The 27,078-nt window shown below is 37.8% G+C and overlaps 1 protein-coding gene across 1 annotated transcript in view; it reads left to right on the plus strand.

The window, feature by feature from the left end:
- Positions 1–27,078, plus strand: part of LOC128662744 (adenosine deaminase) — a 262,634-nt gene that overhangs the window by 145,557 nt on the left and 89,999 nt on the right. The window contains exons 3-4 of the mRNA XM_053716677.1: positions 335–396; positions 1,096–1,221. Of these exons, the coding sequence (XP_053572652.1) occupies positions 335–396; positions 1,096–1,221 (188 nt within the window). The remainder of the gene's footprint in view (positions 1–334; positions 397–1,095; positions 1,222–27,078) is intronic.

Genomic DNA, 27,078 nt, shown 5'->3' on the forward strand with positions numbered 1-27,078 from the left:
GTTGAACTCTTATAGTTTATTTACTCTCACCAAATCAGTCCAGTACAGCTACAAGTGTGTTAGTACATAAAGAATAACGTAAACAAAGCATAAATTGCTTAGTATCCCATTAATATTTTCATATATTCACCCCTTTGGCATGATTACCCATGGTTGTCAGTGTCACACACAGTCCGTCCCTACAGTGGAAGACGACCATGTGTAGTAATATTGAGGGGTCTCCCTTCTTTTCTGGATCGGGGGGGGGCACCCACACTTTAGCTGGGAAAGAAATAAACAAGTTGAGAAATCCTTATCTTATAATAATTTCTGATTTCTGTTGTTTTTTTAACAGGTGGAACTTCATGTTCACTTGGATGCATGTATCAAGCCTGAAACCATTATTTACTTTGCAAAGTAAGTTATAAGCAGGTGACTATTCTTCCCCAATACAATTCCTATGTAATTAAATGGCCCCCATTACATTTCAGATGCAAAGTGCATTGCACGAAATTCAATTGCCCATTTTTTATGGCCTTCAAATGCATTCATGTAACAATCCCCCTATACATTGCAATCAATAAGAAAACCCTTTTCCTGCAGCTTTTTTGTAGTACTATTTCTATTCAGCTCACTGGACCACTTTTAATGGGGGGTTTTTATGGGGTGTACTGCTTTTTTTTGTTTAACATTCTTGCACATGCTTAGCTAGAGAATACAATGTTAGCCAACATTCCAATTTACTTCTATTATCTAATTTGCTTCATTCTTTAGATATCCTTTTTTGAAGAAATAGCAATGCACATGAGTGAGCCTATCACGAGGCATCTGCATGTAGCCACCAATCAGCAGCTACTGAGCCTATTTCAGCAAAGAAAATACAGAGAATAAAGCATATTAGATAATAGATGTAAATTGGAACGTTGTTTAAAATTGCATGCTCTTTCTAAATCATGAATGAAAAAACTTTTGGTTTCATATCCCTTTAATATCAAGTTTGCCTCATTAATAGTTAAATTAATTGACTTCTTATACATTTTAAATCATATGCGCTCTAAAGGCTCATAATATTTTTATTTACAAGCAGTTCAATTAATTTGGTTTATTTATATTTAGAAAGAGAAACATACACATACCGGATTGTGAAGATGTTGAACATCTTTTGGAGAATGCTGTTTGCACTAAGCGAGGAAGCCTTACAGAATTCCTTTCAAAGTTTAATATCTACATGCCAGTGGTCGCGTAAGTAAATATCCCTTCTGTATGTTTTCATTTATATACGTTCAGGGCCGGTTCTAGACTATTTTGTGCCCTAGGCGAGACCAGTTACTTGCGCCCCCCCCGCCCAATGCAAAAAATAAAATAAAAATTAAAGAAACAAATCATAACACTTTTAAATTTCTTTTAATTTTCACGAATAAGTGGTGTGGCATAAGATGCCAAAAGCAACAATATTAAAGGCAAAATATAAAGTAACCAAATGTTAAATTGCCTATATTAACAAAAAAATATATTTTAACTTTTAATTAAACAAAATATATCTTAACTGAGTCTGTATTTTCCTTACAGCCATAGAAACAAACCAAAAAAAAAACACAGATTTGTCAGAAAATTTTTTACATTTCAGACACCTCAAAATCTCACTCTGCGTGCCTTTTCCTTTGCAAATTTTGTCACCATTTCAGCCAGATCAAGTGCTGCTGCCTGTTTATGTTCAATAGATATAGTTGCCAAGCCAACTAGTCTCTTTTCCAACATTGTAGAACGTATGTAACTTTTTATAAGTTTGAGCTTTGAGAAACTACGTTCACCACTTGCCACTGATACTGGAAGTGTGAGAAGGATCCTCAGAGCAACAGAAACATTGGGCACGTTATCCAGAAGTTTATTTTGTAGTATGAAGAGAAGTACTTCTTGTGGCGGCATAGGTTTTGGAAGTCTTCGAGCTATTGCTTCAAGTTCACAACGCAGATCTTCAGCATCAATATCTTTGTTTCCATTATGCATCAATGACTTTTCCAAATGATTACAGTCCTTAAGTAAATCTTCTGTTGATTTTTTCTTTATACTGTATATGTCATATAGAAAGCCAAATAGTGAATTATATTTTTGTAGCTGTTGGAATCTCTCTTCAATCGATTGTATTGCCATGTCTAAAACAGCATAGTAAAAACCTGTTTTGAATTTCTGCTTTGGATCTTGTGGTGCTTCTTCTCGGGGCCTCATAATCAAACTGCCGTTTCTTTCTCCTGTTTCGAACTTGATTTTCTGTCTCAAAGTTTGGTACTATCTGTATCTCATTTGCAATCGCAGTAGCATCTGTCAAAACTTGTTGAAAACCCTTATCACACCTGCAGGTTATGAGATAATTCTTGGTCACTTGCAATTGTCTTGTAGCTGAATTTAAATCAGCTTCCTTATTTTGTAGTAGCTTGCTTGTAAGATTGACTTCAAAAAGGATGTTGTACCATGTAGCAAGGGATACCACAAACTTGAATTTACTAACTGCATCAGCAAGGCCCTTGGCTTCAACTCGGGAAGTATTTCCAGATGGACCTGATAGGCTTGTATCCTCAAAAATCTCTATCAAAGCATCATATATATTACCAAGATGATATCTCAGTGGTTTCAAAGCATCAATCCGACTCTCCCATCTTGTTTCACTCAATGGCTTAACAGTTATGCCTAAGTCTGATATATGGCTAATTAGAACGCTCAGTTGATGTAGAGAAATAATTATAAATCTGTTGAACTAACCCGAAGAAAGTAGTTGCTTCCAGACAACACCAAGCAGCATCATTGACTACCAAGTTTAAAGAGTGTGCATTGCAGGGCACAAAAAACGCACGTGGGTTTAAGTCCAGTATTCTCTTTTGTGCTCCATTTTGTTTGCCTTTCATGTTACTGCCATTGTCATACCCTTGACCACGCAGATTTTCAATTGGCAATTGAATTAGCTTCAGCTGTTCAAGAAGAGTTTCTGCTATAAAGGCACCTGTAGTCTCCTGTAGTGGAATAAATCCTAAGAAATGTTCTCTTATAGTAATACTTTCAGACTCATTATCTGATGGTTTGCTTACATCAACAAAACGTACAATCATTGTCATTTGCTCAATGTGAGATGTGTGCAGTCCAGAATAATTGAATAGATTTTAGCTGAGGTTGTACTTGTTATAATTTTCTTCTTTATAGCACCGGCTAGAAGCTGTATAAGCTCATTCTGGATATCTTTTCCCAGGTAGTAAACCAATGTCTTTTGATCTTTAACCCTATGCAAATGTTCATTCATGATATGATCAAAAAGGGCTAGATATTCGACAAACTTTAAAAAATTTCCATTGCCGGCACTATACAACTTGTCATTTGTACCACGGAATGATAAGTTTTGCATGGCAAGAACTCTTACCAAAGCAATCAAGCGTTGCAAGACTTGTTGCCAATATTGTTCTTCTTGCCTAATTTTCAGCTGGTTTATAGCATCAATTGTTTTTTCTGTAGATAAGCGGAATTCAGGTTCACGCCATGCTTTGAGACAAGAGATGGTCTTCAAGTTGAAGGCCATCTCTTGTCTGAAAGCATTTGACAGTTGTTTTCAGAGCTAGAGGGTGTTATTTCATGTGTATCATATAGATAACATTGTGCTCATGCATGTGGAGTTACGTATGAGAGGGCACCGATTGACTAAAAAGCATGTCAGTTAAAAGAACTGAGATAAGGGGCAGTAGGCTTAGATACAAGGAAATCACAGAGGTTAAAATGTATATTAATATTCAATAACTGTGTTAATTATGAAAAACTGGGAAAGCGGTAATAAAGGGATTATCTATCTTTTTAAACAATAGCAATTCTGGAGTAGACTGTCCTTTTAACCATATACCAAACATGACAAGTATAATACTTGTTTAAGCTAAAAAAAGATATATAAAAAAAAATCTCATGATTCACATACATAGAGCATGCAATTTTAAACAACTTTCTAATTTACTACTATTATCTTTGTGAAGGCAAATGGCAGATTGTGAAGATGCCAGAATCTGCATCAGGGGGTAGTTTTATAAGGGCAGCAGATCCTCTTCTTTTTATATAAAATATAATATTTTATATAAAAAGAAAGAGGGTTGTGTCTGCCCTTATAACACTGTCACTACTACCCCTGCTGGCTGCAGGTACTGGCGTCTTCACAAATTCCAATCTGCCATTTGCCAGGATGATGTGCTCACATGGGAATATTTTAAATATTCCCATGTGAGCACATCATCCCTGTGCATTATTTAATTAAAGAAATTGCAACAGCAGATTGTGAAATCAAATAATACTATATTATATACTATAGAGACACTATGAATGACCCTCAGTCACATCATCACATGTAAAATAGCAATAGGTAGACAGTAATAAGTATTACATGTATATTTATATAATTTGTTTTAAGCAAATCAATCAAATATTCATCATTCATCCAACATCATTCATACATAATTGTTCTAAGGCGGGCCTCAGGCAGGCCTGTAACTAGTTTCAACAACAACCTCAGCCACACAGGGCCCCCTGAATATCAGAATAAATGAATATATTATATACAATGTCTATTATGTCGGTGTAAATACTGACATGTACATACTGTTGTGGGTGATCTGATGCGCCTGTTTCATTTCTGATAGTTAATGGAATTAGTATTCCACTTCCAACTTGGAACACAAATAACATTAACTATCAGAAATGGAACTTCCAAGTTCCAAGTAATAATTACACAATAAGTGGGCCAATGCATATGCATATAGAACGCTTTATTTATCATGAAACCAGCACCACCTCAAGACAGTAAGTTTTTCTCAAACACAGTGACTTGCCCTAGCCGCACGTGGCTCACACATGAGTTTTGTAACCAGGCGAGAAAATTATCAAATACACAAATTTCCTTCCACCACTGTCCACAATCCAAACTAAGTCTAAGAGTAGACAGACAGACTGACTATTCTATATATAACATAAAAATACTAGTTTACAAATTGCAGGCAGCAGCATGGATTAATAAAAATAACACAATCAATAATTGATTCAATTGTGTTATTTTTATTAATCCATCTGCTGCCTGCAAATTTGCAAAATAAACAGTTTATTAACAAACTACCAGCGGCAGCCCTCAACCATTAAAATGATGTAGATTATAGACAGTGAGTCAGTGACTTTAGTACTACTAGTACTACACTAAAGTCACTGACTCACTGTCTATAATCTACATCATTTTATTTTAATGGTAATAAATAATGTACTAGTATAGTCTAGTCACAATGAACAACATACACATGAATGATGATCAGATTCATGCCATGCCAAGCCTCATTGAATTTGACCTCCATATCCATATTATATTTCAAAAATCAAAAAAACAGAAATTTAAAAAAATAATTTCTCTTGACTCAGCTCTCCTGGCTGAGTCTCTGAGCTCTCACCTCTGTTTGTCGTCGTCCTCGACCTCGTCCTCCTCAGTCCTGCCTGGGCTGGATCCTCTGTCCTGGCGACACTGTCCACACACTGCACGGCTACACCCGGTCCGTCCTTCGACCAGTGTTGATCTGATCGGCTCTGTCTCTGTCTGGGCTGGCTAGCTGAGCTCTGCACATGACACTGCACGCAGCACACTGTGTCGTCTGCCAGCCAGGGCCAGCCAGCAGGCTCTTAGTTTCTACCCTCAGGCCTGGCTCACCGCCTGGTAAGTTACGGTAACGGACTACCTAGTAGTGTCAGTGACACTGTGACTCTCTCTCCTCGACCTCAGGCTCTGTCTCTGTGACTGTCTCTTCCGGCTGCTGCTGCCGCGTGTGTGAGGCTCAGGCTGGCACAGCACAATGAGCGGCAAAGCGGGCGGGGTGGTCACGTGATGGATCAATGTTGGTGACGTAAATGACGTTGAGGGTGCTGACGTCGGCATCGCCTAGCGGGCGGCCTAGCATAGAAGTCTCCACAAGGTCAAGAAGTACTGACTGTCTGTGTCTGTGTGAAGACTGTATGTCTCTGAGTCTGAGACTCTGACTTTAACTTACTTAATAAATAAAAAAAAAATGTAATAAAAATATGTAATTCTAAATACACTGTCACAGAAATGTTTTTTTTTTTTTTTTTTGGCCATAAAAGTAGTCGGCTGGCTCTGCTGCCTGCGCCCTAGCTGGCAGTGCGCCCTAGGTGACTGCCTAGCTTGCCTAGTGGAAGCGCCAGCCCTGTATACGTTTATAATTTCTCTTCAGGCAGCACCAAAAATGCATATTGGTGAAGGCAGGAGCTTTAAAGGGACAGTCAACACCAGAATTGTTATTGTTTAAAAAGAAAGACAATCCCTTTATTACCCAGTCCCCAGTTTTGCTTAACCAACACTGTTATAGAAATACACTTTTTACCTCTGTGATTACCTTGTATCTAAACTTCTGCTGACTACCCCCTTATTTCAGTTATTTTGACAGACATGCATTTTAGCCAATCAGTGCTCACTCCTAGGTCACTTCACGTGCATGAGCTCAATGTTATCTATATGAAACACATGAACTAATGCCCTCTAATGGTCAAAGTGTATTCAGATTAGAGGCAGTCTTCAAGGTCTAAGACATTAGCATATGAACCTCCTAGATTTAGCTTTCAACTAAGAATAACAAGAGAACAAAGCAAAATTGGTGATAAAGTAAATTGGGAAGTTGTTTAAAATTGCATGCCCTATTTATATCATGAAAGTTTTTTTTGGACTTGACTGTCCCTTGTGGAAGAACATTTGAGACTAAGCTGTTGCACATCTAAGAAAGATATATGGGCCTAAATTACAAGTTGGGCACTACTTTACACACCCTGTTCTATGCCCTCCCACGTCACCGTCCCCTCCTCACCTCACTGTTCCGCCATTTTCCCTCACACTATCCACAAGTCTCACGTATCAACTGGGAGTTCCCACATTCTGATGCCTAAAATAGGAGAATGTGCCGGGTTAGTGTGACATGAGGGGAAACAGAAACTGCTAAAACCCCCGTCTCCCATAAATTCACCTCACACATTGGGTGACTCACATATACGGCGCCCGCAATAGATTATATACTGCGGTAAGTCGGATAAACTGGCGAGGTACAGAATTCTGTGGAAATATAAATTTCTGGAGTCGCCAGTGACTTATGAACTGCCGGCGCCTAAGTAATAAACAAAAAAAGTCTAATTGCCCGTAAAAGTCGAACCCGACACGTTAAATCCAATATATCTGCCATCCCCCCACATCGTAACCAATAATAAAATGTATTAACCCCTAGACCGCCATCCCCCCACCACGCAATCTACCTATTTAAGCTATTAACTCCTAATCCACCAAACCCCACATCGCAAACCACCTAATAAATGTATTAAACCCTAATCCGCCATTCCCCCACATCACAAACTACCTAATAAATGTATTAAACCCAATCCGCCAACCCCCCACATCACAAACTACCTAATAAATGTACTAACCCCATATCCACCATCCCCCCACAACGCAAAATACCTATCAACATTATTAACCCCTAAACTGCCATCCCCCCACAATGCAAACTACCTATTAAAACTATTAACCCCTAATTCGCCAACCACCCCACAACGTAATCTACATAATTAACCTATTAACCCCTAAACCGCCATCCCCCCAACAACAAAGTATTAATCTAATCACTAAGCCCCCTAACCTAACACCCCCTAAATTAACCCCAATTAACTACAGTTGCATAAAATGAAAAAAAGACTAAAAATTTATAAAAATTACCAAAAAAATAATCTTTATATAAATAATCCCCCCTAAATTTACATTAAAAAAAACAACTAACATTAAATTAAAAAAATATTACAAAAATAAAAAAAATCTAAGATTACAGAAAAAATAAACAAAATCCAAAATATATTTTTTAAACCTAATCTAATACCCCTATAAAAACAAAACTAAAAACACCCCCTAATCTAACACTAAACTACCATTAGCTCTTAAGAGGGCCTTTTGTAGGGCATTGCCCTGAAGAAATCAGCTCTTTTACATTAAAATATACAATTTAACCCCTAACCGTAAAACCCCCTGCCCACTGAACCCCCCAAAATAAAAAAGACCTAACTCTAAAAAAATGAATCTACCCATTGCCCCTAAAGGGCAATCAGCTCTTTAGTGCCCATTAAAAATAAAAAAAGCCCTAATCTAAAAAAAAAACCCACCCAAAAAAATAAAAAAAACAAACACTAAACCAAAAAAATGTACTCACCATTCCTGAAGTCCTGACATCCATCTTCTTACAGGGCGGAGCAAAAGTCTTCTTCCAGGGCGGCACCATCTTCTATGTTCCTCCAGGTGACGCAGAGCATGAACGGCAGCGACTGCGACATCCAGCGTTGAGGATCCTTTTCATGCAATAGTCCTCCACACACTGAAGATTGAATGCAAGGTACCCCTTTAATATTGGGGTACCTTGCATTCCTATTGGCTACATTTTCAAATCAGCCAATAGGATGAGAGCTACTGAAATCCTATTGGGTGTTCAAATCAGCCAATAGGATTTAATTTAATGTAATTTCTTTATGTAATATTAGGATTTTTGTTTTTAATGTTAAATTAGGATTTTTTATTTTTGGTATTTTTAATTAATTTTGTAGTAAGATAGTCTTTTTTATTTTATGTAATTGGGGTTAATTTAGGGGGTGTTAGGTTAGGTGGTTTATTGATTAGATTTATGCTTTGCGTTGTGGGGGGATGGTGGTTTATGGGTTAATAATTTAATTAGGTATATTGTGTTGTGGGGGTTGGCGGATTAGGGGTTAATAGGGTAATTAAGGTAGATTGCGTTGTGGGGGTTGGCGGATTATGGGTTTATAGGGTAAGTAGGTATTTTGTGTTGTGGGGGTGACAGATTAGGGGTTAATTGTTTTAATAGGTAATTTTCCATGTGGGGGTTGGCGGATTAGGGGTTAATAGTGTAATTAGATACTTTGCGTTGTGGGTGGATAATGGATTAGGTATTAATAACTTTATTAGGTAGTTAGCGATGTGGAGTTTGGCGGATTAGGTTTTTTTTTTGTTTTTTTTATAAATTTTATTAGTGTTCAATCAAAATACAAATATAAATAAAGTACAATACGAGCAAGTGTCCAGACTCGGTACCAAACAACTGTCAATACTTAAAAATTGATTTGGACCTAAGGAGCCTTAACGTTTAGTATACAATATGAGTTATTTTTTTTCTCTCTAATCTGTAATCATAGGCCGCTGTTATTGCCGCGTTTATTAATAGTTTCTTTGCCTCATTAATTAAGGGAAATTTGGAGCTAATCCACTTCCTAAACAGTAATTCCTAAGAGTTATTATAGCTGTTAGAATTAAATTACTTTTATTCCCCCAAGCGGCGCAAGCAGACAATAAAATTATAGAATCAATTGATAAAGTTACTCTGACCTTTATCACTTGAGAGAGAAAATACACTACTTTTAACCAAAATTGTTTCACTTTTGGGCATTCCCATAAAAGATGACCTAAATTTGGATCTGATTTTTAACTTTATTGTTCCACTTAGCTACTCATCGTGGTGTAAGGTAGTCCCTATTCAGTCATCTAAACTGAGCTTTCCTCAAGTATGTTGACTGGCAGAGAGAATAGGTTTTTTTTAAGGCTTCTGAAAAACTGATTGGAGAGATCGGGCATATCCAGCGTGTTCGGCCAATAGGAAATTAGTTCTAATGTGCGTTCTCCTCCCTCAGATGCTCTTAAAGATTTATAAATAGTAGATAAGGACCATTTTTCAGAGTTAATAGTATCCAGTAAAGGATGGTCTAGCCATAGTTGGGGAAATATTCTTAAGTATTTACAGATATCATTTTTTAATTGTAAAAAATAGAATTTATGATTAGTTTGAACTGTAGTAAATTTATCCTGAAATTTAGAAAAATTATACAGCTTCTTAGAGTCATGATCAAAAACATCTTTAATACTTAGAGCTTTAAAGGGTGACCAGATTTTAAAAATATTAACTGTGTTCCCTAAAGGGAAGTAGCAATTCCCTTGTACTGGTAGCCATTTAGAAATGGTGGACGGATAACCAAGTAGCCTCATGGCTTTCCTCCATACCACTAAGATATCTTTATATAAGGGATGTTTAGAAATTGTCTTTCCCAAAACTTTATTTAATGCATGTACCACGAACCCCAAAGAATGAGGGGAACAAACCTGTTCTTCTAGGTATTTGTCAGAGAATTTAAACGACTGTAATAACCAGTCAATTGGCAGACGTAAGATGGTAGCAAAATTATACCATTCTAAATTTGGTAAAGCCAATCCCCCTCTAGAGTAAATTTGATATAGAGTCTCAAGTTTTATTCTCGCTTTCCTCCCACTCCATAGGAAATATTTCAACGCTTGATTAAAACGCCATAAACTGAGTTTCTTAATTAGGAGGGGGAGCATCCTAAGTACGTATGGAATTTTTTGAGCTATAAACATCTTATCGAGGTTAATTTTACCCGAAATTGAGACAGGAAGCGATGCCCAACTCTTCATCTTGTCTTTACTCTCCTGAAGAATTGGGGAGATATTATCCTGATACCAATCTGCAGGATTAGCAAAAAGTTTTAACCCCAAATACTCCAAGACATTTGTTTGAATAAATTGATGGGGTTAAGAATTATTCAGCTTTTTTAACCAAATTGTTTTAGATTTTGAAAAATTTGTCTTATAACCAGAAATGGCACTGTACCTATCCAAGAGATTTAGCACAGCGGTAATAGAATCTTTAGGGTTAGTCACAAAGAGAAGAAGATTATCAGCAAACAACAAGATTTTTAGTGTCGACTTACCTATGCTAATTCCTGATAAGATCTCTCTCAGTTTAATAGCCAGGGGTTCTAAAATTAAGTCAAATAATAATGGGGATAGGGGATAACCTTGCTGGGTTCCTCTTGAAAGTACAAAGGATTGAGTGATATCATTATTAATTAACAGAGATGCCTTAGTGTCAGAATATATATTACCAATGAAATTAACAAAGTTGCCTCCAAAGCCATATCTCTTTAAGGCCTCAACCAAAAATGACCATTTCACTCTGTCGAAGGCCTTCTCTGCATCCTAAGATAGCAGGGAGACCTCTGGCAGAGCGGAATTATCGCCATTATATAAACAAATTGCATGAAGAATTCTCCTTATATTATTTTCTGATGTCCTCCCACTCACAAAGCCTACCTGATCAGCATGGATAACTTTAGGTAAAATTGCTTTCATCCTCTCTGCCAAAACCTTCATCAGAATCTTATAATCAAGGTTAAGCAGAGAAATTGGCCTATACGCCGTTATTTCCACAGGATCTTTGTTGATTTTTAGGAATCAGAATGATATTAGCCTTTTGAAATCCTCAGAAGCTTTAAGATTATCCTCAAAGTAGATTTTATACAAATCCTTTAAAACCGGAATAATCTTGTCCAAAAATATCAAGTAGAACTCCAGCGGCAGGTTGTCCGGGCCTGGGGTCTTCCCTCTAGGCATTGATCTAATGATCTTATCTATTTCTTCTTCAAGAATTGGTCTATTCAGAGTCTCAAGATCTAATTCTGAAATTAGAGGGAAATCAATAGTTGCCAAGAAAGTATTAATATCTTCTGGAAGAGGATTTTGAGAGGTGTATAACTCAGTATAATAGTTCTGAAATAGAAGGGCTATCTGATCTTGATCTAATGTAGTAATATTATCCTTTTTGATAGCCACTATAGGTTTCCTCTGAGTTTGTCTCTTGAAAATTGAGGCCAAAAATGTGCCCGCTTTATTTCCATATCTTGTAAACTTCACTGCTCTTTTATACAATGAGTCTTCTGCTTCTTCCAGAAGAAAAAGATCTCTTTCCTTCTTGTATGCAAAGTACATATTAGGGGTTAATACATTTTATTTAGTTATTGCGGTGGGGGGTTTGTGGTTGACAGGTAGATATTGTGCATGCGTTAGGTGTTTGTAAAAACCAGGGAGTTACGGTGCTTATATACTCAGCGCAAGGCTTGCTGCACCTGCCTATGTGTGGTGAGGTGAAAATGGAATAACATTTCTCCATTTTCACCGTGTAAGTCCTTGTACTGAATATATGATATCGACTGGCACCCTTGCATTTCTGTCAGATAATGCACCTCTTCGCCCAGAAAATTGTTGCAATTACAAATATTTAGGCATTCTCATGTTTATTTCTTTTGTTTTGTATTGGTATGACACAAAAAAGTAGAGAAAAACAACAAATCTGGCACATTCCACGCAAAAATGGACTGAACAAAATTATTGGCCTCAATTTAATATTTGGTAGCACACCCCTTGGCAAAAATAACTGAAATCAATTGCTTCCTGTAACCATCACTTACACCTCTCTACTGGAATTTTGGAGCACTCTTCTTTTGTTCCAGGTCTCTCAGATTGGAAAGGTTTCTTTTCCCAACTGCTGTTTTGAGATCTCTCCACAGGTGCTCTATGGGATTGAGATCTGCTGGCCAGTTCAGTACTCTCCAATTAGCCAATTGGATTAAGCTTGCATTCTATTGGCTATTCCAATCAGCCAATAGAATCTTCCATCCAGTTTTATTTAGATTTATTTAAATTATATTTAAGTTAGGGGGTGTTAGGCTTAGGGTTTATGTTAGGGTTAGGGTTAGGTTTAGGGGTTAATATATTTATGTAGTGATGCGGGAGGGCGGTGGTTTAGGGGTTAATAGGTTTATTATCGCGCCGGTGTGGGCAGACGGCAGATTAGGGATTAATAATATTTAAATAGTGTTTGCGATGCAGGAGGGTGGCGGTTTCGGGGTTAATAAGTTTATTATAGTGGCGACGAATAGGGGTTAATACATTTTTTAAGTGGCGGCGATGTCCGGAGCGGCAGATTAGGGGTTAATAATTTTATTTTAGTGTTTGCGATGCGGGAGGGCCTCGGTTTATGGGTTAATAGGTTATTTATGGGTGTTAGTGTACTTTTTAACACTTTAGTTATGAGTTTTATGCTACAGCTTTGTAATGTAAAACTCATAACTACTGACTTTAGATGGCGGTATGGATCTTGTGGTTATAGAGTGTACCGCTCACTTTTTGGCCTCCCAGGCAAACTTGTAATACCGGCGCTATGAAAGTCCCATTGAAAAAGGACTTTTTTAAAAGTGCGGTACTGACGTTGCGTGACAGCCAAAAAGGTGTGTGGTACACCTATACCTTCAAGACTTGTAATAGCAGCCTTAGGGAAAAAGCATTGTTATGAAACATAACGCTGCTTTTTGACTCATAACGCAAAACTCGTAATCTAGCTGAAAGAGTATTAATAAGAAATAATGTAAAATATGAGTTTGCTCAAAAAATTGTGAGGATGACTGGAGGATTAAACACTATTTAGTTTACTATAGGTATTTTAATTTACAAATGGAGCATAGTTAATTTCCAAGTTCAGAGATTCCAAGTTAAAGATCTACTTGCATTCATTCTGCAGTAGAATTGTGTCTAGATCACCACCTCTACCTTTCAGGTCTATTTTTTCCAGGCCTCTAAATTTAAATTCCTTTTTGTTACTGTTATGATAAATAGCAAAATGTCTAGCTACACTACTTATTTTTATCGGTTCGTTTTTTATATCTCTTTTATGTTCTTTTATTCTGTCTCTAAGTTCTCTGTAGGTTTTTCCTACATAATACACTTGACAGCTACAGGTCACTAAATATACTACTCCCTCTGTTCTACAATTCATATTACCTTTCACAAACTGTTTATTGTTATTTTTGTCCAAAAATTAATTTCCTGTAAGTATATTCTCACATACTGAACATTTTTTGCATTTAAAATTTCATTTTTTTTCTTGTAGTTGTTTTAACCAATTTGTTTCCTTTTTAATATAATGACTTGTGACAAGTTTGTCCTTTAAGTTACAGCCCCTCCTAGCTGTTAATTGTGGATATTCACCAATACATTTTGATAAAATTGGATCTATTTTTAGATTACTCAAAATTGTTATTATAAATCTTATAATTTCTGTCTCTTCATTTGTTTTTAATTTATACAGTAAATCTTCTCTACTAGTATCTCTTGCGTTATGTATGCCTTTTTAATTGGCTATCTTTGTAGCCTCTCTCTTTGAATCTATTTTGTTAATCCCTCGCTTCCTTTTTAAATTGATTTAATGCCTAAGGTATTGTCCTTGTTGTATATTTTTAATCAGATTGGGTGTATGGTGACTTTCTGCCCTCAGAAGGGTATTACCTGCCGTTATTTTCCTACGTGTAGCAGTGTTTAATTTGGTTCAATTTTTCATTATTCTTAAGTCTAGAAAACGTATTTCACTGGTACTGTGATTATAGGTAAATTTCAAATTATACTGATTTATGTTTAATTTTTCCATAAAGATTTCCAATTCCTTTACTGATCCCTGCCAAAACACCAGGATATCATCTATATAGCGTATCCAAATGCTAAACAGATTTTCACTTTGCTCATTGCCCAGTATTATATTCCTTTCCAAATGACCTAAGTAGAGACAGGCATAGGTCGGTGAACAACAAGTGCCCATGGCTGTCCCTAAGGTCTGTTCATAATATCTTTTGTTAAATGCAAAATAATTGTGATGCAATAGAAATGTTAGCAATTTTTCTACAAATTCTGTGTGTTTGGTATAATTTGGTCCTCGCTGTTCTAATATTTTTTTCATTATTTGTATGCCTTTCCCATGTGGTATGGAGGAGTATAACCCATCCACGTCAATTGTAACTAAAAGGGTATTTTGATCTATTGATAATCCATCTAATCTTTTGAGCACATCAAGAGAGTCTTTAACAAAGGATGGTAGAGTTGCTAGAAAAGGTCTAAGGCAATAGTCAACATTCTCAGAAATTTTCTCTGTTAAGGATTCTATTCCTGATATAATAGGTCTTCCTGGTGGGGGTAATTTTTCTTTATGAATTTTTGGTATTGTGTAAAAACTACGTATTTTTGGAAATGTTACATATAGATATTCTTTTTCTTTTATGTTTATTACTTTATTGCTCAAGGCCTCCTCTAGCAAGTTGTTTAGTTCATCTTGATATTGTATTGGTGGGTCTTTTGTTAAAGTCCTGTAATGTTTTTTTGTCCATTACTTGTTTTAGACATTCATGTTCATAGTCTTTAGTTTCTAAGACTACAACATGCCCACCCTTGTCTGAACTTGTAATTGCTATTGTATGATTTTCTCTTAATTCTGTAATTGCGTGTCTTAAAGGTTAAAATACCTATAGTAATCTAAACAGTCTTTAATCCTCCAGTCATCCTCACAATTTTTTGAGCAACTCATATTTGACATTATTTCTTATTAATACTCTTTATTAATAAAGGGATAAATACATTATTATTTTTCTTTTTCTCCATAAGTTCTTAATACCATGTACAAGAGTTAGGGGAATTAGAAGTATTATTTATACTTTCTTAGGTAGAAAAAATGAATTGATGAATATATGTTATGATATTTAGAGTGATTAATTGTGAGATGATAAAATAATGCTCACAATAATCTTATGAGAACTAAATGAATCGTTTGAAAACAATGAAATGATGCACAGAGGAAAATAAACGAATTCACCCGCTTCCTAAAACAGCAACATAGTGAAGAGTGAAAAGGGAGGTTCTAAAAATGGAATAAAAGGAAATCCTCCTGATGACACCACAAACTGATTTGCCAAAAGAAGTTCTAAGCCTAAGGAGTGAAACACGTGTAACTTTGGATTCCAATCAATTTTGGGCTTTAATTTTTCTGGGACTATTTGTTTCAATTCTCAGATGAAATCATTTAAGGGGCCCCTGTTACTAAAAAAACATAGTTGTTGTTTTTTGTCAAATACAAATTTTGCTGTTGGTTTATGTAGAAATGATGGCATTCAGCATTAAATTGATGTTCGGTTTGTAGCAATCCTCTGTGTATTAATAATTGTTTATTATCTCATACCTTTAAGTGTATAGGTTATTTAGAGGTTATGATTTAGTGCTAGATAGGGCAAACTTTTCCCATTACCCTCCTTACCCTTATTCTAACTATATATTATTGTCTTTTCTTTTTCTTTCTAACTATTATCCTTATATATATATATATATATATATATATATATATACAGTATATATATATATATATATATATATATATATATACACAGTTGTGCTCAAAAGTTTACATACCCTGGCAGAATTTATCATTTCTCCAACATTGGTGTGTCCGGTCCACGGCGTCATCCTTACTTGTGGGAATATCTCTTCCCCAACAGGAAATGGCAAAGAGTCCCAGCAAAGCTGGCCATATAGTCCCTCCTAGGCTCCGCCCACCCCAGTCATTCTCTTTGCCGTTGCCAGGAGAGGGCCTCGGTGATCTTGATAGCTTGGTATGCAGACCTGGTGAATATGTCATCGGTTCCACCATGGAAGCTACCTTTGAGACAGGACCTTCTTGTTCAGGGTCCATTCGAACATCCAAATCTGGTCTCCCTCCAGCTGACGGCTTGGAGATTGAACGCTTGATTCTATCAAAAGCGTGGGTTTTCAGATTCCGTGATAGATACTCTGGTTCAAGCCAGAAAACCGGTAACTAGAAAGATTTATCATAAAATATGGAAAAGATATATCTGCTGGTGTGAATCCAAGGGATTCCCGTGGAATAAGATAAAGATTCCTAGGATTCTTTCCTTTCTACAAGAAGGTTTGGATAAAGGATTATCTGCGAGTTCTCTAAAGGGACAGATTTCTGCTTTATCTGTCCTACTACACAAACAACTGGCAGTTGTGCCAGATGTTCAAGCATTTGTTCAGGCTTTGGTTAGGATCAAGCCTGTTTACAGACCTTTGACTCCTCCCTGGAGTTTAAATCTAGTTCTTTCAGTTCTTCAAGGGGTTCCGTTTGAACCTTTACATTCCATAGATATTAAGTTGTTATCTTGGAAAGTTTTGTTTTTGGTTGCTATTTCTTCTGCTAGAAGAGTTTCTGAGTTATCTGCTCTACAGTGTACTCCACCCTATCTGGTGTTCCATTCAGATAAGGTTGTTCTGCGTACTAAGCCTGGTTTTCTACCAAAGGTTGTTTCCAACAAAAATATTAATCAGGAGATAGTTGTACCTTCTTTGTGTCCGAATCCAGTTTCAAAGAAGGAACGTTTGCTACACAATTTAGAGGTAGTCTGTGCTCTAAAATTCTACTTAGAAGCTACAAAAGAGTTCAGACAAACTTCTTCTCTGTTTGTCGTCTATTCTGGTAAAAGGAGAGGTCAAAAAGCAACTTCTACCTCTCTTTCCTTTTGGCTTAAAAGCATCATCCGATTGGCTTATGAGACTGCCGGACGGCAGCCTCCTGAAAGAATCACAGCTCACTCCACTAGGGCTGTAGCTTCCACATGGGCCTTCAAGAACGAGGCTTCTGTTGATCAGATATGTAAGGCAGCGACTTGGTCTTCACTGCACACTTTTGCCAAATTTTACAAATTTGATACTTTTGCTTCTTCGGAGGCTATTTTTGGGAGAAAGGTTTTGCAAGCCGTGGTGCCTTCCGTTTAGGTGACCTGATTTGCTCCCTCCCTTCATCCGTGTCCTAAAGCTTTGGTATTGGTTCCCACAAGTAAGGATGACGCCGTGGACCGGACACACCAATGTTGGAGAAAACAGAATTTATGCTTACCTGATAAATTACTTTCTCCAACGGTGTGTCCGGTCCACGGCCCGCCCTGGTTTTTTAATCAGGTCCGATGAATTATTTTCTCTAACTACAGTCACCACGACACCCTATGGTTTCTCCTATATTTTCCTCCTGTCCGTCGGTCGAATGACTGGGGTGGGCGGAGCCTAGGAGGGACTATATGGCCAGCTTTGCTGGGACTCTTTGCCATTTCCTGTTGGGGAAGAGATATTCCCACAAGTAAGGATGACGCCGTGGACCGGACACACAGTTGGAGAAAGTAATTTATCAGGTAAACATAAATTCTGTTTTCTTGGCCATTTTTCAGAGAATATGAATGATAACACAAAAACTTTTCTTTCACTCATGGTTAGTGTTTGGCTGAAGCAATTTATTATCAATCAACTGTATTTACTCTTTTTAAATCATAATGACAACAGAAACTACCCAAATGACCCTGATCAAAAATTTACATACCCTGGTGATTTTGGCCTGATAACATGCACACAAGTTGACACAAAGGGGTTTGAATTGTTATTAAAGGTAACCATCCTCACCTGTGATCTGTTTGCTTGTAATTAGTGTTTGTGTATAAAAGGTCAATGAGTTTCTGGACTCCTGACAGACCCTTGCATCCTTCATCCAGTGCTGCACTGACGTTTCGAGATTCTGAGTCATGGGAAAGAAAAAGAATTGTCAAAAGATCTGTGGGGAAAAAGGTAGTTGAACTGTATAAAACAGGAAGGGGATATAAAAAAGATATCCAAGGAATTGAGAATGAAAATCAGCAGTGTTCAAACTCTAATCAAGAAGTAGAAAATGAGGCGTTCTGTTTGATAACATACTGCATTCATCTTGCCATCAATTCTTACCAAATTACCTGTGCCTTTGTAGCTCACACTTCCCCAAAACATCAGTGATCCACCTCCGTGTTTCACAGTAGGAATGGTGTACCTTTCATCATAGGCCTTGTTGACTCCTCTACAAATGTAGCGTTTATGGTTGTAGCCAAAAAGCTCAATTTTAGTCTCATCACTGCAAATGACTTTGTGCCAGAAGGTTTTAGGCTTGTCTCTGTGCTGTTTGACGTATTGTAAGTTGGATACTTTGTGGCATTTGCATAGTAATGGCTTACTTCTGGCAACTCAACCTTGCACCCCATCTTTCTTCAAGTGCCTCCTTATTGTGAATCTTGAAACAGCCACACCACATGTCCTGTATTTCACCTGAAGTTATTTGTGGGTTTGTCTTTGCATCCCAAACAATTTTCCTGGCAGTTGTGGCTGAAATTTTAGTTGGTCTACCTGACCGTGGTTTGGTTTCAACAGAACCCCTCATTTTCCACTTCTTTATTATAGTTTGAGCACTGCTGATTTGCATTCTCAATTACTTGGATATCTTTTTATATCCCTTTCCTGTTTTATACAGTTCAACTACCTTTACCTGCAGATCCTTTGACAATTCTTTTGCTTTCCTCATTACTCAGAATCCAGAATCGTCAGTGCAGCACTGGATAAAAGATGCAAGGATCTATCAGGAGTCCAGAAACTCATTGACCTTTTATACACACACACTAATTACAAGAAAACAGATCACAGGTGAGAATGGTTGCCTTTAATAGCCATTCAAACCCCTTTGTGTCAACTTGTGTGCATGTTATCAGGCCAAAATCACCAGGGTATGTAAACTTTTAATCAGGGTCATTTGGGTAGTTTCTGTTGTCATTATGATTTAAAAAGAGTAAACACAGTTGACTGATAATAAATGGCTTCAGCCAAACACAAACCATGAGTGAAAGAAAAGTTTTTGTGTTATCATTCATATTCTCTGAAAAATCGCCAAGAAATCATAAATTCTTCCAGGGTATGTAAACTTATGAGCACAACTGTGTGTGCATATATATATATATATATATATATATATATACCATATATATATATTTTTTGTATCTGTGTGTATATATGTATATATATATATATATATATATATATATATATATATATATATATAATATGTGTGTATGTGTGTGTATATACATTTATATAAATACATAGATGATTATCGTAATGAGTTAAAGGAAATTAAAAGGCAAAAGTTTGGCCATGACCAAGATGATTACCTGCAAAATCGGGTTTACCGTTGGTCACGTGATGATCGATCTGGTGACGTCACACGCTGGCGACAAGGGAGAAAACATGGGGCATGGAAAGGCATTCGGCAAGCTCTGAAGGAATCAACACAAGCTGGCTCTGATAATTCTTCTTCGGAAGATTTTTTATACACAAGTTCAGACACAGATACCAGAGGGGCGGCCTCAAGCACAAGTCGAAGTGGAGAACCACCACAAATAGCCCGCACGAGGAGCAAACAGGTATACAGAGGGCGGAGGAAATACAATCCGTAACAATGGTACACAGAATAACGGTATGTAATACTAATCACACTGTGAATGGTGAAAATACAATTGGGACATTTGATATCACAATGCTGGGACAATAACGTGTAGAGAATGTGCCTATCAGTGAGATGAATGATACCAATAAGACTCTGATTATTAATATATCTTAATATGAATTAACAAGCACTAAATTAAGTGTGTTAAGTAAAGGCTTATCTTTTTGTCCTACAGATATGTTTAATCTAGATAAAGATCTTTATCATTTTTTTTGTATACTTAGACTGAAAGCACATTTTTCTGTGATATGTACAAACCTGATGATATTAAAAGTACCACACAAGACAATACTATTCTTGATTTAAAATCTTTTGGCTTAAGAAATAAATCAAAGTTTGTTCCTAGTACAACTAACCCAGGGATAGCAACTTACATTCAATTTGTACAAAGTGATATTAAAACATTGCTTGATAAAACTAAATATGGTTCTATAAGGAATAATCTAACTTATGCAGAAAGATTAGCCATACAGAGTCTGTCTACAAACCATCAGATTGTCATTAAAAATACTGATAAGGGCGGGACAGTAGTTGTGCTCGATAAAGAATACTACACACAAGAAATCTTGGCACAACTATCTGATGGGGGAATATAACAGATTCTTGATAATAATCCACTCAAAGATATACAGATGGAAATCAAGCAAATTGTTGATGAGGCGCTTCAGAGAGTGACTATTACAAAGAATCTGTCAATGTTCCTTATTAAAAAGACCCTATTACACCTGTATTCTAAACTCTCCCAAAAGTTCATAAGAACTTGAAAGAAGCCCCCAGGGCTTTGCAAATATCTCTATTTTTTTGGATAAGGTTTTAAACCCCATAGCTTCAAAACAGCAGTCCTTTTAAAAAAATATGGGGAATTTCCTTAATAAAATGTGTGGCATCTCCTGTGAAGATACTGACATTTAGTTTAGTTTAGATATAGTAAGCCTCTACACATCGATACCACATGAAGCAGGCATACAATCTGTAATCGATCTCGCTAAACAAGAAATTTCCTTTACTAAAGCGCAATTTGAATTGATTGAAAATTTATTAAGACTTGTTCTGTATTTAAATTATTTTTTATTTCAGGACACATACTACCTTCAAAAAAAGGCATGACCATGGGCTCCAATGTGGCCCCTTCATACACCAACATTTTTGTCACACAATTTGAAAAAAAGTTTGTTACATTAACTCGAAATATAAAGAGAACTGTAAAATTTGGCTCCGCTTTATCGATGATATTTTTGACGTGTGGAGGGGCACATTAAAGTCCCTTCAAACATTTGTAGAAGAACTTAATAGTTTGACCAACTGTCTCAAGTTCACTCTGGATTGTTCACTAACAAGGGTTAACTTTTTGGACACAACTGTCTATAAAAAAGATTCTGCATTGATTACTGATATTTATAGTAAACCCACTGACCGTAACACATTGTTGCACTTTCAAAGCTTTCATCCACAAAGGGTTTTTAATTCTATTCCTAAAATCCAGTTTATAAGGACATTACATAATGTAAAGGATACAAAGTTGCAAGATGTAAGATTGAAATAAATGGCTGGAAAATTCTTAGCTAGGGGTTACCCTAAAGACATTGTTACAAAATGTCTACATCTGTTGTACTGTTATCCAATGTGTTATTTCTAATGTTCATTTAACTGCCATGTGATGTTCAATCCTTATCAATACTTGCTATTATTCTAAAATGTATAGCTGTCTTATTCCATAGTTTTAACCTCCCCCAAATTTTATTGTCTGTTTACTTAACATCTCACCCTGACCAGACCAGAATCTAACTTTCCAATTGGCCTTTCCAATTGTCTTTGATTAGCAATCAACTAAATTTAGTGGACTCAGCTGACTGCCCTCCCTGCATATATTTCACACCAGTCTGAGATGTGCATTGCACAGTGATGTGCATTGCTATAACAACATATGTTCACATTTTCAAAGTGAACATTTTATAAGTGATTCACTAGCAATATAGCAATAGAATTATACAAGAATTGAACAAGGATTGGGCAAGGGGCAAGACACAAGGCAAGTACTTTTGTAATATTATGTTTGATATACCTTACTGTTTTCAAATGTGATTGCTACTGTAATACTGTGTCTTATGTGTTTAACTGGTTCCCTCTTTTGTAAAAATGCCTAATATCTTCTTATTCCTTTTTGCTGCCTTTTGTCTCTATAACAAACTACATTATTCAATTACTTCTTCTCCCTCTCCACCTGCACTGTTTATTAGCCCATCTCTCTTAAACTCACATTACTTTTGTACTCATGAACTTTACCTATTCCTAAACACTCTCTCTCCCCCTTGCACCTTGTCTAAAAAGCAGTCTCACTACTGCAAATCTGTATCTCATCTTATGTCACTCTCCGTCTTGCTTCTACTAACTGCTGGCGACATCTCCCCTAATCCTGGTCCCCAACAATTGCCTAGCCATGCACATCCATGTGTACCATCCCACAGACTCAAAAAACAAAACTCTGACAACCTTACTCACATTCCTCTTGCATCAAAAGCCACTTCCCCTTTCACTTGTGCACTTTGGAACTCTCGCTCTGTTTGCAACAAACTTACTTCTATACATTCCCTCTTTATCTCCTGCTCCCTCAACCTTCTGGCCCTAACAGAAACCTGGCTCTCTCCCCTAGACACAGCATCCACTGCTGCTCTGTCACATGGGGGTCTCCACTTCAGCCACACTCCTAGGTCTGGTAATAGACAAGGAGGTGGTGTAGGTATTTTACTTTCCTCTCATTGCACCTTTCAACAAATACATCCCATCTCTTCCCTCACATTTTCCTCATTCGAAAACCACATGATTCGCTTATTCTCTCCTCTTTCTATATGTGTCGCAGTCATATACCGTCCTCCTGGCTCCTCAACTCAATTTCTAGATCACTTGGCTGCATGGCTACCTTATTTCCTTTCCTCAGACACCCCTTCCCTCATTCTTGGTGACTTCAACATCCCTCTTGACAATCCCACTGCCTCCTCTGCAAAACAACTTCTGCAACTCACTTCCTCTTTTGGTTTGTCACAATGGACTGATTCTCCCACTCACAAAGATGGTCACTCCCTTGACCTGATCTTTAGCTATCGATGCACCCTCTCAAACTTCACAAACTCCCCCTTTCCTCTTTCTGACCACCATCTCCTTACTTGCAACATATCATCCCTCCCTACAACTCTCCCTCCTTCTGCTCCTCACACCAAACTTCACAGAAGCATTACGTCATTAGATCAACAACAGCTTTCTAATTCCATCAAACCTCTCCTCTCATCCTTCTCGTCCTTTTCATGCCCTGACCAATCTATCTGCCACTATAATTCCACCCTTACATCCGTCCTTGACAATCTCGCCCCTCTTACCATAGCTTGGAAATCAAACACTCATCCTCAGCCCTGGCATACTCCTCTGACACGATACCTATGCAGATGTTCCCGTACTGCTGAGCGGCACTGGAGAAAATCTAGGAGTTCAGCTGATTTTCAAAACTACAAATTTATCTTGAACTCCTACTACTCTGCCCTTAATTTCCATAAGCAACACTACTTCTCTACTCTTATCTCTAATCTTTCTACAAACCCAAAATGTTTGTTCTCCACTTTCAATACTCTTCTCCGCCCTCCCCCACCTCCTAATACAACTTCTCTGTCAGCTCAAGACTTTGCCAACCACTTCCATAACAAAATCAACTCCATCAGAAATGAAATCAGCTCTCAACATAATTCCATTCTCTCACCCCCTCAAATGCTCTCAATCAACCACAACCCATATAACCTTAAACTTAGCTCATTCTCCCCTGTTACTGAGGAAGAGGTTTCGGCACTTATACTGCGCTCTCACCTCACTACCTGTCCCCTTGACCCTATCCCCTCACAGCTACTCCCCTCCCTCTCTGCCACCCTTACCCCTATACTCACACACACTTTCAACCTCTCCTTCAGCACCGGTATATTTCCCTCATCGCTGAAACATGCACTGGTCACACCTATCCTCAAAAAACCTTCCCTTGATCCTACCTCCCCATCCAACTACCGCCCTATTTCCCTCCTCCCTCTTGCATCAAAGCTTCTCGAAAAACTAGCTTATACACGCCTTTCCCATTTCCTTACAATAAACTCCCTCCTTGACCCATTGCAATCTGGATTTCGTCCCCATCACTCCACAGAAACAGCAATTGTTAAGGTTACCAATGACCTACTTACAGCAAAATCAAAAGGCCACTTCTCTCTGCTTATTCTCCTTGATCTGTCCGCAGCCTTTGACACTGTTGACCACCCTCTCTTGCTCCAAACCCTCCAATCCTTCGGCATATGTGACACAGCCCTCTCGTGGCTCTCTTCCTACCTGTCAAACCATACCTTTAGTGTAGCCTTCTCTGGGGCCTCCTCTGCCCCGTCACCACTTTCTGTCGGAGTACCGCAAGGCTCTGTCCTCGGTCCCCTTCTCTTCTCAATCTACACGTCATCACTAGGTTCCCTAATAAAGTCCCATGGTTTACAATATCATTTGTATGCCGACGACACCCAAATCTACTTCTCTGCACCAGACCTTTCTCCTTCCTTGCTAACCCGTGTCACTAACTGTCTTTCTCACATCTCCAACTGGATGTCCTCTCACTACCTCAAGCTAAATCTCTCCAAAACTGAGCTCCTTATTTTCCCCCCTTTTTCAAAACTCTCCACCCCCAATCTCTCTATAACTGTCGACAACTCCATCATTACCCCTACCCCGCATGCCCGATGTCTCGGGGTCACATTTGACTCAGATCTTTCTTTCACTCCTCACATTCAGGCTTTGGCTAAAGCCTGACGCTTCCACCTTAAAAACATCTCTAAAATTAGACACTTCCTTACACAAGACACAACTAAGATTTTAATCCACTCACTCATCCTCTCCCGCCTCAATTACTGCAACTCTGTCCTCTCTGGTCTCCCCACCTACCGCCTAGCTCCTTTACAATCCTTAATGAATGCTTCTGCCAGACTCATCTTCCTTACAAGTTGCTCTTCATCTGCTGCACCTCTCTGCCAATCTCTTCACTGGCTTCCTCTTGCCTCTAGGATCAAACACAAAATTCTCACTCTGATATACAAAGCCCTCAACTTCACTGCTCCCCCCTATATCTCAGATCTTGTCTCCAAATACTCTCCCTCCCGTCCCCTTCGCTCTGCTCAAGACCTCCTACTCTCCTCCTCTCTTGTCACCTCATCACACTCCCATTTACAGGACTTCTCCAGACTGGCTCCCATCTTGTGGAACTCTCTGCCTCGCTCCACAAGACTCTCTTCTAGTTTTAAAAGCTTCAAGTGCTCCCTAAAGACTCTACTGTTCAGGGATGCATACAACCTACGCTAACCTTACTTTATACCAGTTCCTCTCCTCCATTGCTATCCCCTGAACCCCCCTAGCATGTAAGCTTAAGAGTCCAGCTGTTTGTTGATCACCTTCTCAAGAGCTGACTACAACAGTGCAACTCTTGGCAGGGCCCTCTACCCATTTGATCCCTATAACTGTTTTTTTTTTGTACTCCGCCTTTGTTAATAGCGCTGCGGAATCTGTTGGCGCTCTACAAATAACCGATAATAAAAAATAATAATAATAAAATGTGAGATTGAGGCTAAGGATAAATTGGGTAATGTCACTATGAACAAGGACAAGACCAATAGATTGATTTTTGCAATCGAATATAGTGAACAAAGTGATAAAATTACATCTATTATTAAAAAACATTTTAAATAAATCCTATCCTAATGTGCAGGAATTTACGAGACCTCCTATTCAATCTTTTAGGAGAGTAAAAGATTTGAAAGATAGACTGGTCAGAGCCGATGTTTGTAGTAATATGTCAAACAAAGTCAATTGTTTAACTATACCTAACAAAGGGTCATATCCCTGCTTAAATTGTGCTCAGTGCAATTCAATGATTAAAGGGAAATACATAGCTCAGATAAATGACAACAAGGAAAGGGAAATTAATGGGTTTTATACCTGTGACACTGAATATGTTGTTTATTTATTAAAATGCCTATGTGGGCTGGGCTATGTGGGAGAAACAACACGCCCCCTGAAAGATAGGATTAGTGCTCATAAGTCAAGCATTAGAGGAAAAGATATGACACAGTAAGTGTGAGCTCATTTTGTCATGGCTGGACATACAGTTAGCCAACTCCGTTTTTAGATCATAGATCACATCCCCAAACTAATGAGAGGAGGGGATAGGGAGTTAATGCTAAAAAGGAGAGAAGTCTGGTGGATTCAAAAATTAGGGACTCTACACCCAGTAGGTTTAAATAAAGATTAAGATTTACATTTACTTCCTTAATGTTTTTTTAATCTTTATTAGATTGTTTTAAATGAATTGTTTTTTAATATAAATGTATACGATGAATTTGTATGTAGCAATAGTTGTAAATATAATCTAACAGGTATGACAAATATGTATATAAATGTATGTTAACCACTAGATGGTGCCTCTGTGCAGGCATATACATAGTTTAGCAATGTATTAGTTAACTAATTAACACCGAGATTACGAGTTTTGCGGTAACAGGGGTGCGTTGCTAATGAGCATTTTTTTTTTTAAAGCTCCCTTAAGACAATGCTGGTATTACAGGTTTTTTTAAACCCGGCGTTAGCCGCAAAAAGGTGAATGTAGAGCAAAATTTTTCTCCACATCTCACCTCAATACCCGCCTTGCTTACGGTAGCGGTAAGCTGGCTAAACGTGCTCGTGCACGATCTCCCTATAGGAAACAATGAGGCTGAGCCGGCTGAAAAACCCCCCAGAAAAGCAGCGTTCAGCTTCTAACGCAGCCCCATTGATTCCTATGGGGAAATACTTTTATGTCTACACCTAACACCCTAACATGAACCCAGAGTCTAAACACCCCTAATATTAAACTTATTAACCCCTAATCTGCCGCCCCCGACATCGTCGCCACCTGCATAATATTATTAACCCCTATTCTGCCGCTCCG

The sequence above is a fragment of the Bombina bombina genome, chromosome 1 (genome assembly GCF_027579735.1).
Source record: "Bombina bombina isolate aBomBom1 chromosome 1, aBomBom1.pri, whole genome shotgun sequence".
Classification (NCBI taxonomy): domain Eukaryota; kingdom Metazoa; phylum Chordata; class Amphibia; order Anura; family Bombinatoridae; genus Bombina; species Bombina bombina.